This window comes from Vipera ursinii, assembly GCF_947247035.1.
Source record: "Vipera ursinii genome assembly, chromosome: 4".
Lineage (NCBI taxonomy): Eukaryota > Metazoa > Chordata > Lepidosauria > Squamata > Viperidae > Vipera > Vipera ursinii.
Window position 1 is genome coordinate 76,982,422 of NC_139514.1, and position 15,088 is coordinate 76,997,509.

At 41.3% G+C, this 15,088-nt stretch overlaps 1 protein-coding gene across 2 annotated transcripts in view; it reads left to right on the top strand.

Moving 5' to 3' along the window:
- The first annotated feature begins 3,913 nt into the window (after nt 1–3,913).
- Nucleotides 3,914–15,088, top strand: part of LOC310639678 (arylsulfatase D-like) — a 68,708-nt gene continuing 57,533 nt past the window's right edge. Inside the window, exons 1-3 of one of the 2 annotated variants that reach the window (XM_083361512.1) lie at nt 3,914–4,092; nt 5,806–5,880; nt 14,247–14,396. In XM_083361512.1, the coding sequence (XP_083217638.1) occupies nt 5,858–5,880; nt 14,247–14,396 (173 nt within the window). In that variant the 5' untranslated portion in view covers nt 3,914–4,092; nt 5,806–5,857. The remainder of the gene's footprint in view (nt 4,093–5,805; nt 5,881–14,246; nt 14,397–15,088) is intronic. The other variant, XM_083361513.1, reaches the window with a different exon arrangement.

The window sequence follows — 15,088 nt, forward strand, 5'->3', positions numbered from 1 at the left end:
TTCCCATGCTAGTAAAGTTATGCTTAAAATCCTACAAGCTAGACTCCAGTAGTATGTGGATCGAGAACTACCAGAAGTACAGGCAGGATTTCAAAGAGGCAGAGGGACTAGAGATCAAATTGCCAACATACACGTTGGATCATGGAGAAAACTAGGGAGTTCCAGAAAAACATCTACTTCTGCTTCATTGACTATGCTAAAGCCTTTGATTGTGTGGATCACAACAAACTGTGGCAAGTTCTTAAAGTGATGAGAGTACCAGACCATCTTATTTGTCTCTTGAGAAACCTATATGCGGCTCAAGAAGCAACAGTGAGAACTGGACACGGAAGCACTGATTGGTTCAAAATTGGGAAAGGAGTCCGGCAAGGCTGTATACTGTCGCCCTGCCTATTTAAGATGCAGAGCACATCATGAGAAAGGCAGGGCTAGATGAATCAAAAGTTGGAATTAAGTTTGCAGGGAGAAATATCAACAACCTAAGATATGCAGATGATACCACTCTAATGGCAGAAAGTGAAGAGGAACTAAAGATAGTCTTGTTGCGGGTGAAGGAGGAGAGTGCAAAAGTTGGGTTGAAACTAAACATTAAAAAAGCCAAGATCATGGCATCTGGCCCCCTCAATTCCTGACAAATAGATCAGGAACAAACGGAGGTATAGAATAGTGGCGACGTCTGCTGCTGATCTACTAAGAGACATGTTAGTCTCAAATGCTGTGGCACCTCCCTCCCTCACTTGTGGGCCCCTCAGTGGTTGCTTGGCTGTCGGGGGTGGTGACCAGCCTCCATGGGATTGTTGTCCCCCAATTGGCTGTTGCTCTCCAGGCTTCTGCATCACCAATCTGTTGCAAGGCCTCTGTTAGCTGACTTAGACCCAGAGGTTGCTGCCCCTCCTTCTGTGGGGGTTGCCATACTCCCCACTGCTGAGGGCGCCCTAGGTCCTCTTCCTCTGTGGGACTGGAGGCCCTAGCAGGGAACTCAAGGGGTTGGAGGGCTGTTAGCTCTGCGAAAAGGGGGCTGGGGGCCTCTTTTGGCAGGAGCTGTTCTGCGCTTCTCACTTCTAGTTCTTCAAACCTTTCCACTAAATTGTCAATTGATTGGCTTTGGACTGCAGATGGATATTTCCACTCACCTGAGTATTCAATCTCAGCTGGCCTGGCCATTCCCCACTGGTCTGGGGAATATGATGTGCAGGAATCTCTTTGTTGTCACCCCACCTCCTCTGCTTTGAAGCACCTTTGGGGATGGCAAGGCTGCTTTGAGGCGCCTGGAGTCTCCACTGGGCTTAATCCACTCTGATGACCAGACCAATTCTCCTGGTTGTTTGGGTCTAGCTCCCAACTGGGAGGATTGCTGAAACTCTTTCCCTGTCGGCTTCTTCGCTGGCCCTTCCCCTGCTGGGATGGCTGCTGGTGCCAGGGAGCTGGCTTCAGGCAATTTTTCTTCCTCCAGTTCCTCCCCAACTTTTGCCAGACTGTCTCCCAAACTTGGAGACAGTGATGGGAGGTCGGGACCCCCTAGTTAGTTTGTAAAGTAGAAAGATTCCAGCTTGATGTCAAGTTTCCAACGTATGAGGTTTTCAAGTGACTCTGAGGCATTGTTTACCTTAAAAGTCCTTTAATTAGCCCAATACACCGGCAAATGCTTGCTCGAGGAAGCTGGAATCTGAATCCCTTCCCCTTTGCACAATATATTAAACACAATTCTCCACCTTTCTATTTTTGTCATGAATCACATTCTCCAATTAATTTGAAGAATCAGTTTCTCTTCTGTTAGACAACCCACCAAGTTCTTATCTTCTTTTATTTCAGACGGCCTTGTGGTGCAATCCTCCTCCTCCCTCCTCCCAGCCATAATCCTAGTTCTAAAAGTAATGCACAAGTTTAACATATGAAACAGCTGCTTCTTCATCTCTTGTCAAGCAAGAACATTCGATGTTAGCAGCGTTGACACACTGCAGTTCCAAAAGTTTGGAAACAGTTATGAAGAATCTTGGTTATCATTGTGAGGAATAAAAATTCAATGCCAAGGGTGTTTGAAAACAAAACAAGTTTTATTAAAGCTTTTGCAAAAGCAGTGGAACTCTTGGTAATGGAAAATCCCAGAGTCCACACTTGAATCAATTTTTGCATAGGTTTTTATACCCTGTCCCGTGCATCACGCCACATCCTTCCAAAGTGAGCCCAGTTGATAGGCCCACCTGGTCACATGCTTTCCAACCATCTAGCAATCATTACAATTACCAGACCCTCCAATTATTAGATTAAATGCCCCTTTTTTCCTGTCTTATCTTCACTCCCTTTTCTGTGACATGATTTGTAACAGCCTGCTAACTCAGGGTATAGCCTTATCTACAAGGTGAATTGCCACCCATACTGAATAATTGCAATTATAAAGGATTTATGTCTTCCATAAGAATACCTGCTTTGCATCTAGAGGCTATGTGTGTAGCAGAGTTCATGCTTTGGTTAAACATGGCTGCACTTTGGTTCATAGTTATACTTTAAAATACTAATGTCATGGTTCCGACAAATGCAGTACTTCAAGGAACTTCAAGGCATTGTTTTCCTTAAAGAATCTTTTATTATACTTGCACAGCTTCGGCAAGAACATACTGAAGCCAAAATCTGAATTCTCCTCCCCTGAACACATCGTATCAAACACAATTCCCTCCCTTAATTAAATGTCATAAATCACATTCTCCAATTAGTTTAGAATGCAAACTTTCCCTTCAGTTTAACAACCCACCAAATTCTTATCTTCTCTTATTACAAACAGTCTTGAGATACATTCTCCCTACTCCCCCCAGCATTCACTAATTCTAGATCTAAAAGTAAAATATTTATTTATTTATTTATTTTATTACATTTATATACCGCCCTTTCCCGAAGGACTCAGGGCGGTTTACAGGGTAATTAAAAACCAATATACAAAAGTTAAAAACAAGTTTAAAAAAATTATATTTGTCCCTGTATAAATAAAACCCCAGTTAAAATAAGATTAATCCTCAGCCTGGGCCAGAGAGCTCGAAGAGCCAGGTCTTCAGGTCCCGGCGGAATGAACGGAGGTTAAATATGAGTTAAAGGAAGGCTATATCACCCTATGTTGTCAAGCAAGAACTTCCGATGTTAGCAGCATTGACAACTAATTCAAAGCAGTTTTTATAAATAAGCCTTATATAAATTGAATAATATGCTATTCATAAGCTATATGCTATTCTACAATAGTGTGCAGTATTCTAAAAGTATACTTTAAGTTGGTGTATATAGTTTATCTCTATTCCTCCAGCTTACTACATCTCATTTCCTAAAAATACCTTAGCTAAGTGCCTCTGTATGCTTATTCCTTTAACAGAAATGGAAAATTACAACATGTACATTTCTTGTGTACCTCACATTATAAAGTATAATCAGACTTAGTACAGATATAATGCCACATCAGAGTATAAGAAACAGAAAAAGAAGGGATCATGAAATTATATGCCGAATTACAATTGTACTGAAAAGGTTCTTTTCAAAAACTAGTCTATGTTTGAACAAATCTCCCTTGCTGAAACGTAACAAAGCTTGCCATTTTTTCCTATAGCAGTTGTTTTGATTTCTCCTAGATGAAAAGCTTTGAAAATAGCTCATTGTGCTCATGACTGTTTTGGAAAGACTTCAGTTAAAGGATGTGACGTCCCTTTTTTGGAGACGAGGGAGTAGCCATTAAGCCGTGTGAGGCTGATCCCTGTGAAAAACCTCTTTGTTCACTGATCAGTCCCATATGGGCAAATGAATGTCAACGGATGTAATCAGCAAGAAGCTCAGGGTTGAGAAAGGAAGCAGAGATAAGCTTGTAGAGTTTCCCACATCATTTATATTAAACTGCTCCCCCTCCCCCATAGGCTTTCAAGTACGCATGAGCAGATAGGATTAACGTGAGCAGTTTGTTATTAGCGTTCAGCAGACGTTGATGGAAGATGTTACACGTGAATGAAGTTCAGCATTCTTGAAAAACTAGGAATAAAATTTGCCTTCCACCCAAGCTGTCTAGTTGCTATTGTGGCTGCTGCTGCTTTATCTCTTGAGAACTAATGGAGATTTCTCCAGGTACTATATTAATTCATTTTCTTAGATTAAATATAGAAGTAATTTGCAAAATGTACTTCTGGCACTGAAAAATAAACTTGTGATAGTTTAAAATAGACTGGTTTGATAACATTTATTACAGGTTTTTCTGCACCAAATGTTTATTTTAAAAAATACTTCTTTGGACATGAATGATAAGCATGCACGAAATAGTTTTTTTTAAAAAGCTGCTGTTTTAATTGCTAATTTAATTCTAAAAAATGGGAATTACCTTTTTCTTTTTTTCTCACTAATGTGCCTCTGAGAGGCCATGTTATCTAAAAGAAAGTTGATTGAATCATATTCATGCAATATGCTTAGGCTGATGCAAACAGGAGGAGGATCTGTTTTACTTCATCGAAGAGGATTCTGTGCATGCATTGCACATGTGCAGGAGCTGCTGTTAACCAGACTTGGCTGACTGAGGCAAATAATCCCTGTGTCATTTGTTCAGTGACTCACCTGCAGGCTCTTCTCTTGTCAGCCTTGAAAGCTAGTCCAGACAAGAAGCACATCCAGAAGCAAAGCTCTAATTTTATTGTATGGTTATGTATATTGAAAGTACATTTCTCATTGACCTTTGCAGTCAATGACACTAGTAAGGGTCCCTTCTGAGACATTTGCCATACCCCCATTTCATCTTTGGGCTCAGCTGCCTCTGGTTTGTTATGATCTAGTTCACGGCTTTTCCACCTGTCTCCCAAGCTCATTCCCACATACCATTACAACATCCCTCTCTTATTCATGTATTCATAATTTTATATACATTTCAAAATATATAATTTCATAAACAATGTCTGTCTCTGTGTGTGTGTGTGAGAGAGTGTGGGGTAGGGGGGAATATGCTGCATCCATCTGTTGAAATATCTGTGGAACTTCTGTAATGTTTACCTGTAACTTTTCCAGGAGATTTTAGTAACATGCTAAGAAAGCCTTCAATAAATTAGAGAGCACTGGATTTTTTTTGTCTTGATCACGTTTATTGTGAGAAGGTACCTCTCTGTGGATTGTGTCTGGCAAGCTATGTATTCAGGGAGATATGACATGGAAATGCCTATGGTGTGCATGTATTATGCCTACATTGACATTTATCTTCTAAAAACTTAGTAAGATTTATGAATAGAGATTGGACAGCAAGGAGTTTTACAATTAGCAACACATTTCAGTGCAATGCCTAGCAATCTTTTAGACTCTACTTTTAGCAATTCCAGGCAGCATGAGGAATGATAGGTTTTATTGTCAAGCACAGTGGGAAGCATCAATCTGCAAAAGGAGCAACACTCTGAAAGCAGGGGTGTCAAACTGCCAGCCCATGGGCCAGATGCGTCATGCCAAAACCGTGCCCACCCCAGCTCTGGCAATGGGGAAAAAATTGCAACACGTCATGTGACATGGCAAGTTTGACACCCCTGTTCTAAAAGTCTTAATAAATTGAAAAATATTCCTATATGAGGAAATATGAAGTAATTTGTTTTATCTGGCAGAAGCATGGTAAAGAAATTAATCCCTCTTTCATCATTAAAAGATATCCATAAAAAAACTGAGGAAGAAAAAAAAGAAAAAACTTATTTTTCATCAGATTTCATAGACTGAGATCATCTCTGAACAAACTTTGAAGGTATTTAATATTTATAGCATGTCAACACAATTTCCAATTATCTGAATTTTTTCTAATATTGTCATGTTTTTCTCTAGTCTCAGATTTCTCATTCTCAGTATCTGCAACTTGACTTTCCTGGAAGATATCATGGAGTGTTGTGCACATTTCTGGTAAATGAAACAAACATTTTCTTTATTAATTTACTAATGTCTCAGTAAAATGTGTAATCTGGCACAATTGCATTCTTATGAACATTAGATTTAATACTTTTCAATTTATTACACTCCAGTACAATATGGAAATCAGCAAAGAGGGTCCATTATTCACCATTATCTCCTTTAAAGAGCAACACATATAATTCAAAGAAAGCTGGCATAGTGACAGTGGAGTTAAATTACCGAGTGAAAAGCTACATATATGGGATCCTTGTTTGATTAGTCATTTTGTTTTATTTCATAGAACCTAATTATATATAGTTTTTATTCTCTACTTACTGAGTACTTTATCTGCATCTGCTTTAAAAAAATGTTAATACACTGATAAGAAAGAAACAAGAGAAAATAACCTCTAGTATAAACTATTGAAGCAACAAAAAGTGATCTCACAGGACTTAGGAATGAAGATGTAAGAAATAATAACAGTGTTTGCAGAAAAGCAAGCCTCTGGAATGGGACTGAGAGAGGCTTAACTAGCAGCAGAATTCTCTATCATTTACTATAGGCAGGGGTGTCAAACTGGTGGTGCGCAGGCCATACGCATCGCACGCAGGCCATTCCAGCTCTGCAAAGGCAAAAAAGGTTGCAATAGTCACAATATGTCACGTGACACAATCAAGTTTGACACCCGTGCTATAAGGAATTACAAATAGAGCCCCTGAGCTGCCTAAATTCAATAACTTCTCAAGGCTGCCATTTGTTCAGTTGTTGCAACCACTTCAGAAGGTTGCTAGGACGAGATCCTTAAAAATGACAGTATTAAAGACTTCATATCCAGGCTAACCTTCCTGACAGCCCAGACTGTGATTTCAACCTTTGAATATTTAACTGCAATAGAGAGAAAAGTGGAGCTTCTGAAAGAGTTCTTTAATGTATTCATGCCTAATTATCAGAGATTATTACTACACAACGTCCTTTATCTAAAAATAAGATGCTTACTGTTATGTATTAAATGTTATACCATTATGTATTGATGCCACAATATTATTGTGTTAATAGTTATGAGGTAAAACTGGACGGGAACACGCGGCAGCTTTGACAGCTGTCAAAAGCTGCCAAGAGTTAATGCGTAGGCGTGACGGCTTGACAGCTCTCAGTTGATTGCAAACAGTTGACAGCTCCTGGCTGTCAAAACCAGCTGCCGCCGATTGGTCCTTGCCAGCAGCAGGAAACAGGTGCTGTTTGGATTGGCTACCAGCCCGCCAGCTGGGGTATAAAAGTAGGTGCTGTAAGTCTGTCGGCTGCCTGGTTCCTCACCAGTAAAGGTTGTCAACTTGAGCCAGCTGTCTCGCGTGATCCTTACAAGAAGACATTACACTGGAGATGAAGGTGGGATTTACTGCTTCGCAAAGCTGAAGTGACTAGCCGGGGAAAGAGAATCTCTTCCGCTGGCCCAGAGCTAGTCACCGCTGTAGTCACAGGGCGGGAAGTACAACTTCCTTAAAAATGCTTGTGAAGCAGTACCCCAGACCGGGACAGTATGGCCAACCTCGGGCATATCCGTGAGTTCGACATTCATCACCCGGAGTGTTGGGAGTCGCACTGGGGCCAGGTCGAAGGGTTCCTGCTGGTTAACAAAATCACGGACGACCGGTCCAAGGCAGCAGCACTCCTATGCCTCAGCGGGCTGACTGTGTATGACGTGGCCATTGGACTTTTCAGCCCTGAACCCGTTGCCTCAGTACCATACGTGGAACTCACGGACAGACTCTGTAAGCATTTCATGCTGACTAAATCTAAACTTCACACGACGGTGCCAACTCCCGGACAAATCAGCCACTGACTTCATAGCAGGGGTCCGGCATGCCGCACAAAGATGCTGGTTCCCGGATCTAGAGGACCGGATCCACGACCAGATAGTCAGTGGGCTTAAAGATGAATGACTGCAAAGGAAGCTGGTCGCAAAGCCCACCTTGAGTCTGGGCGAGGTCACCATGGAAATCATGGCTTATGAGGACAGCCACCATGAAACAACCAGACAACCAGGAAACGGACTGTTTGGGTCCGTACACCAGGATGACATAGCCCCCAGTGACTTTGGGGAAAACGACGTCTTGACCGATGTGGATGCCATCCAACGAAGGTTTGACAAACTCCAGACCCGCCTCAACGGTCGCAGGGGCCTGCCAAGCAACAAAACCGCCAGCAAAAACACCAATTACCCAAGGGGCAATCCACAAGAAAACCTGCCCAGATGTGCCAGCTGCGGGGGAAGCCACCCCAGAGCCACCTGCCATTTCCGCAGTGCCAAATGCCACAGCTGTGGCAAAACCGGGCACCTCCAAGCCGTATGCCGAAGCCGGAACCGGGAGAACCTGCACGAGCTGGAGGTGACATCTGCAGGTATGAGTGACAATGGCCAATAGAAAAAAGCCCCCTGGGTCACTAGTACAAGCTGTAGATAGGAATAAGGGGTTGCTGGCGGTCCATCAAGTACTAAAGCCTAAAGTCAAAATCAAAGTCTGGCTACATGGGGTCCCCTGCGAAATGGAGGTTGACTCGGGGTCTTTGGTCTCCCTCATTTCGTTAAAAAACTTCTGGGAGATTTGCTGCCGCAGCAAGCAACAAATTCCTTTACAACCCACCCAAATACACCTAGCTGATTTTCAAAAAGCCCCTATCACACTTAAAAGGAAGGCCGAGATATGGGTGGAGTTTAAGCAATTCAAGAGATTTCTAACAATCTTAGTTACCCAAGGGAACCGAACCAGCCTAATAGGCCTCGACTGGTTCGAGGCCTTAGGAATTGCCATAACAGGAGTTAACACAACCCAGGCCGCAAGCCTCGAGGCCATCTGCAATCAATTCACAGATGTCTTCGACGGCTCACTAGGGAAATATGCAGGTCCCCCAGTATCCCTAAAATTAAACCCAGAAATCTTACCTGTTAGAATAAAAGCCAGAAGGGTCCCGTTCGTGCTCAAAAGCAAAATTGAGAATGAACTGGACCGGCTAGTTAAACTGGGAGTTCTAGAACCTGTCGAGGGTGGTAATTGGGAAACCCCGATCGTTACCCCAATTAAACCTAATGGCCAAATTAGAATTTGCACCGACTATAAGGCCACCCTAAACCGAGCGTTAAATTTGCACGCTTACCCGGTCCCAGTAGTAAAAGACGTCCTCGCGGCTATTCGATCCGGCGCCATCTTTGCTAAGCTGGACTTGGCGCAAGCATATTTACAGCTACCCATTACCCAGGAAACCGCAGATGCGCAGACCATCGTTACCCACCGCGGGGCTTTCAATGTGAAACGCCTGCAGTTTGGCATCTCAGCAGCCCTGGGAATTTTCCAGGAAATTATGGAAAAAACCCTTAAAGGAATTCCCGGGGTCTGCCCTTACTTCAATGATATACTGATAGCAGGTGAGTCAGAAGTGGATCTAGCGGACAGATTGCATGAAGTTCTAGGCAGATTCAGAACAGCAGGGCTCAAACTAAAAAGAGATAAGAGATAGGGGTACCCTCTACCAAATTCTTGGGATATAAGATCGACTCCCAAGGAATTCACCCCACCGATGCTAAAATCACTCCAAAAAACAAACAGGAATTGCAAGCCTTTTTGGGACTGCTAAACTTTTATCATACATTCTTGCCCCATAAGGCAACGATTGCAGAACCCCTTCAAAGGTTGCTTGACAAGGGAACCCCCTGGTCCTGGTCTCCTTGGCATGACACCAGTTTCCAGCACCTAAAAAACTACTCACCAATAACTCCACTGTAACACTCTTCAGGGAAGAACTGCCCCTATGTATAGCATGTGATGCTTCCCCATACGGGATTGGGGCAGTTCTAAGTCACTTGATGCAGAACAGAACTCAAAAGCCAATTGCATTTTACTCTAGAACACTTTCAAAACCTGAGCACAATTACGCTCAAATAGACAGGGAGGCTCTGGCAATCGTTGCCAGCATGAAAAAATTTCATGACTACCTTTATGGACGGCATTTTACAATCTTCACGGACCACAAACTGCTGTTAGGAATATTCACATGGGATAAGCAGACACCCCAAATTCTGTCTCCTCGAATTTTAATGTGGTCTACCTTTTTATCTGCTTATTCGTTCAAAATGATCCACAAGCCAGGTAAGGAAATGGGTCATGCCAACGTTTGGTGGCCAGGCATAGATAAAGACATCGAGGCACATGTGGCCGGATGCTACCCCTGCCAGCAGGCTAGGCCAGGACAACCGCAAGCCCCAGTCCACAAATGGGAGGCAACCAAAAATCCTTGGTCCTGGGTACACTTAGATTTTGTGGGACCCTTCTAGGGACAGGTATTTCTGATAGTGGTAGACAGCTATTCCAGGTGGCTAGAGGTCGTGCCTGTTAGCAGCACGACTATGGCTGCCACAGTACAGGTACTTAGGGGGCTTTTTGCCACACATGGCCTTCCTGATGCAGTGGTCTCGGATAACGGCCCCCAATTTACTTCCCGTGAATTCCAGATTTTCACTATGGAGAACTCAATTAGGCATGTCACGTTGGCTCCGTTCCACCCCTCGTCTAATGGCTTGGCTGAGGTTATGGTGAAATCCACAAAAGATGCGCTACGGAAAATCATCATGGGGAACTGGCACCGCAGGTTAGCCCAATTCCTACTAGCCCAACACACCACCCCCTGCACGGGTACAGGGAAGTCACCGGCAGAACTATGTTGGGGCGACGCCTAGTAACCCGACTTGACAGATTACACCCTGACAGAGCAACAGCAGAACCTGAACAACCCCTTCCGCACAGAACCTTGGGAAACGGACAAACCGTTTGGGCAAGAAACTATGGGGGAGGGAACAAATGGATTCAAGGGGTTGTAATTGAGCAGACTGGACCCTAATCATACATTATTGACACTGGCAATGACTGCCATATACGTTGGCATATCGACCAACTACAGCAGCGAAGCACTCAGAACATGGAGGAAAGGAACAGCGAGTCACTTCCAACACCAAGCACGGCCGCCAGAACGAACAACCCCCCCTGCATCACACCCCCAATAATCACAACCAACAAAGGAAACCAAGGACTTCCAGAGCCGGACCCAAGACAAGTAATTTCGCATCCAGAACAGGGGGAAGGGGAGCCTAACACGGCAACACCCCTCTGCTGTTCAAAAAGAACCAAGAAACCCCCAGCCTACTTAAAAGACTACGAGTGGGCACCCAATTAAAATAGCAACCAACAAGGGGTAAAGCCACCAGTTCAGGGGAGGGGTAAGGGGTGTTATGTATTAAATGTTATACCATTATGTATTGATGCCACAATATTATTGTGTAAATAGTTATGAGGTAAAACTTGATGGAACACGCGGCAGCTTTGACAGCTGTCAAAAGCTGCTGAGAGTTAATGCGCAGGCGCGACGGCTTGACAGCTCTCAGCTGTCAAGGCGCTGGCGAACTGCGCAGGCACAGCAAACAGTTGACAGCTCCTGGCTGTCAAAACCAGCCGCCGCCGATTGGTCTTTGCCGGCAGCGGGAAACAGGCACTGTTTGGATTGGCTACCAGTCCGCCAGCTGGGGTATAAAAGTAAGCGCTGTAAGTCTGTCAGCTGCCCGGTTCCTCACCAATAAAGGTTGTCAACTTGAGCCAGCTGTCTTGCGTGATCCTTACAAGAAGACATTACACTTACTGGTAGTCCTCAATTTATGACCACAATTGAGCCCAAAATTTCTGTTTGTTAAGTGAATTTTGCCCCATTTTACAATCTTTCTTGCCATAGTTAAGTGAATTACTGCAGCTGTTAGATTAGTAACATGATTAAGTGAATCTGGCTTCCCCATCGATTTTAATTGTCAGAAGTTTACAAAAGGTGATCACATGAACCCAGGATATTGCAATCATCATAAATATGAGTCAGTTGGCAAGCATGTGAATTTTGATCACATGACCATAGGTATGCTGCAATGGTTATAAGTGCGAAAAAGTCACTTTTTTCAATGCTGTTGTGACTTTGAAAGATCACTAAACAAAATGTTGTGAGTCGAGGACAACCTTTATTTATCCAAAAGAAAGATCCTAATCTTATTAACGAATCAAGTGGGAAAGGTGACCAACTCAATTTCCCACTGATATATGGTTTGGAAGCAAAACAATTACACCCTCCAGATGTGAAGGGAGTTGGTTTTGTTTCGTTTTACAGATTAAACTCCCTTTTTACAATCTCATAAATTCAAGAAAGGCCTATGAGGTACAAAGAAAGCAATTTTGTTCTTCTAAACTCAGTTACTTCACTAATAGTATATTAGTCTACTGGAAGCAGTGCAGCTCCCAGCAAATGGGCAACAAGTTAATTTTTAGACATTTAAGCATTCCACAATTTCAAACATATTATTTCAAATGAAGCCCTTTGGAGATACTCTCTCTGCATTTCCAAAATGCATATTTTGTCAGGCATAGATTATTTCCATCTTTAAAATACTGACAGCATCTTCTTGGAAAAATTCATGAAAAGCAACAGTTGCAGATAAGCATAAAGACATCAAACCAGAAATGCCCTTGAAAGGCAGCTTCTTTAGAGAACAACCTTAGATAATGATTGAAAGACAAATGATATCGAACTTCTGATACTTTTGTAACTTTGACAACATTTACTGGAAAAACTAGATCAGGGGTGTTACACTGGTGGCCTGTGGGCCAGATGTGTCATCCGGAAGCCCCCCCCCCTGCGGGCAATGGCAAAACAGTCCAGATATGTCTTGCAACGTCACGTGACTTCGCAAGTTTGACATGTCTGAACTAGATGATCTTCAGCAAATCCTGTCTATAACGCATGAAAAACTCTTCTACTACTTTAATATATTTGATTTCCCCAACTTCTTTAGATGGCTAGAAAACAAGGAAGTGCATTGAGTCCTTCCATAACACTTTCTGAGATCAGAAGACCTGAAGCCACTATCAAATCTGCTTTTAATATATTACATGTTTTTATATAACACTATCATATAATTTTCATCATTTCAATATTCCATTAATTATAGATTTATTTGTAGATTGTACTGACAATTTTTAAAATTTATTTTTATTTTTAGCTATTTTATATTACATTATATTTTATAATATTTCTTTTTATCATTGATTTTACACAATTATAAAATGTTGTATTATACTCCGCTGCATTCTGGATGTAATCAAGTTTTAACTATCACTTGTATTTTTGTAATCTCAACCAGAGATTCAGAACCATGTTTTCATAGTTGTATTCATAATTTTATTTATTTATTTTATTTTATTAAACTTATATACCACCCTTCTCCCGTAGGACCCAGGGCGGTTCACAAGGTTTTTTAAAACAATACAACAAATTACATAGATTAAAAACAATTAAAATGATTAAACTAACCTTGAAACTAAAAACCCCAATAAAAATTAAAATACAATTAAAACCCCTATTAATACCCTCAGTCCAGGCCAGAAAGCTCAAAGAGCCAGGTCTTCAGGTCCCAGCGGAATGAGCGAAGGTCAGGGGAATTCTAACACTAATTCTAACACTCACAATGAGATCATTAAAAATTTCATCACTTATCTCATACTGAAAAAAGATTACCGCTACAGTTCATGAAATGTTGATTTAATGATATTTGGAATAACATTATAATACACCTTTAATTTTGACCATTTTAGCAAGAGCTGCATGAAGTAATATGTTAAAATATACCCTGTATATTTGTTACTATGGTTTCTGACTTTGCCTCTTCTGTTTTCTTATGTTCACTATGGGTGGCAAATGAATTAATTTAATCCATACTTGAGATTCAAAAATTACAGTTTACTGAATGTTGCAATGCAGCCTATAATGTTTTTAAAAAGTGTATTAGGAAAAAGAATTCTTTATGGAAATATAAAACATCATTTGATTGAAAACTTCAAAAAAACTCTATCTTGGGCAAAAGTGAAGAGAAAAAACTTGCTTGGAGAACTGCACTGTTCCATGCTAGTTGTGAACATCTAAGACATTTGTATTTTAGCAATCCACAGCTGAAACTCATCCCAAATATTCTTTAAATCCTTAAGTTCAGATGGTCTTTTTCTACCTGATGTGGCTTTACTGCTTTCTAGTCTGATGCATTCTGATTTCAATAAGAAAATGTGGGACAATACTTTCTGATTACCTTCAGGCATCAAAAACAAACAAACAAAAAAACAAACACCAGGTCTCTCTGTTTACATTAAAGTCCTTGAGACTGAAGAATAGCATATTCCTTTGATACAATTTACTCCATTGTTGGTTTCTACAGTTTTATAGCCATCTATAAATTTTATTATGTATTAAGAACAGCCTTCCTTGAGATCTTGCTAAAATGTCTAACTGTTCTGTCATCTTTTTAGGAGATACCCAGTTTTAGTTCTAATTTTCTACCTGGTACTAAAGCCAAGTGAATCTCATGCCTTGATTACCTACAAGCCCAATATTGTAATCTTATTGGCTGATGATCTAGGCATTGGGGATCTAGGCTGCTATGGAAATACTACAATGAGGTAAAATCTTTCATACCAATGCTGTATTTTATTTATTCATTTATTTATTTGATTGATCCAAGTGCATGAAATATTTGGAAAGTTTATAGGGACATAACATATAATTGGAAAAAAGATCACTAAGTAATATGCTCTTAATATACACAGCATATTAGTAGATAAATATTCATAATCTATAATCTAGGCATCGATATTAGGAATTGTAAAAAAAAATATACTCCCAGTATAAGACTATTATATGTATTTACTTGATAAAATATTATGGGTTTTCCCTGTAAATTTTAATTGTAAATTAAATTAATTAGAGCTGATCAGCTTTTATCCCATGATGGGAATCTAAACAGCTGTTGAAACAGATCCTGCAGGGGAGGGGTCTTCAAAATTGGCCCTTTTATGACTTGTGGACTTCAACTCTCAGAATTCTGGGATTTGAAGTTTACAAGTCATAAAAGCGCCAAGTTTGAAGACCCCCTGCTGCAGGCACTTTTTACATGGCATCTATCTGCACTGCCTTCATATCCAAAGATCACCAAATGTTAGCCACTGCTTCCAAAGGAATATAATCCTTATTATTATCTTTTTCTATTGTACAGAATTTCTGTCTCTGTTTCACCTCCAGTACCCAAGTTGTCCCATTGCTGGAAGAGTGGTCTAACAAGCATGTTCATGTGCATACTTGTATGTTTCTAGAT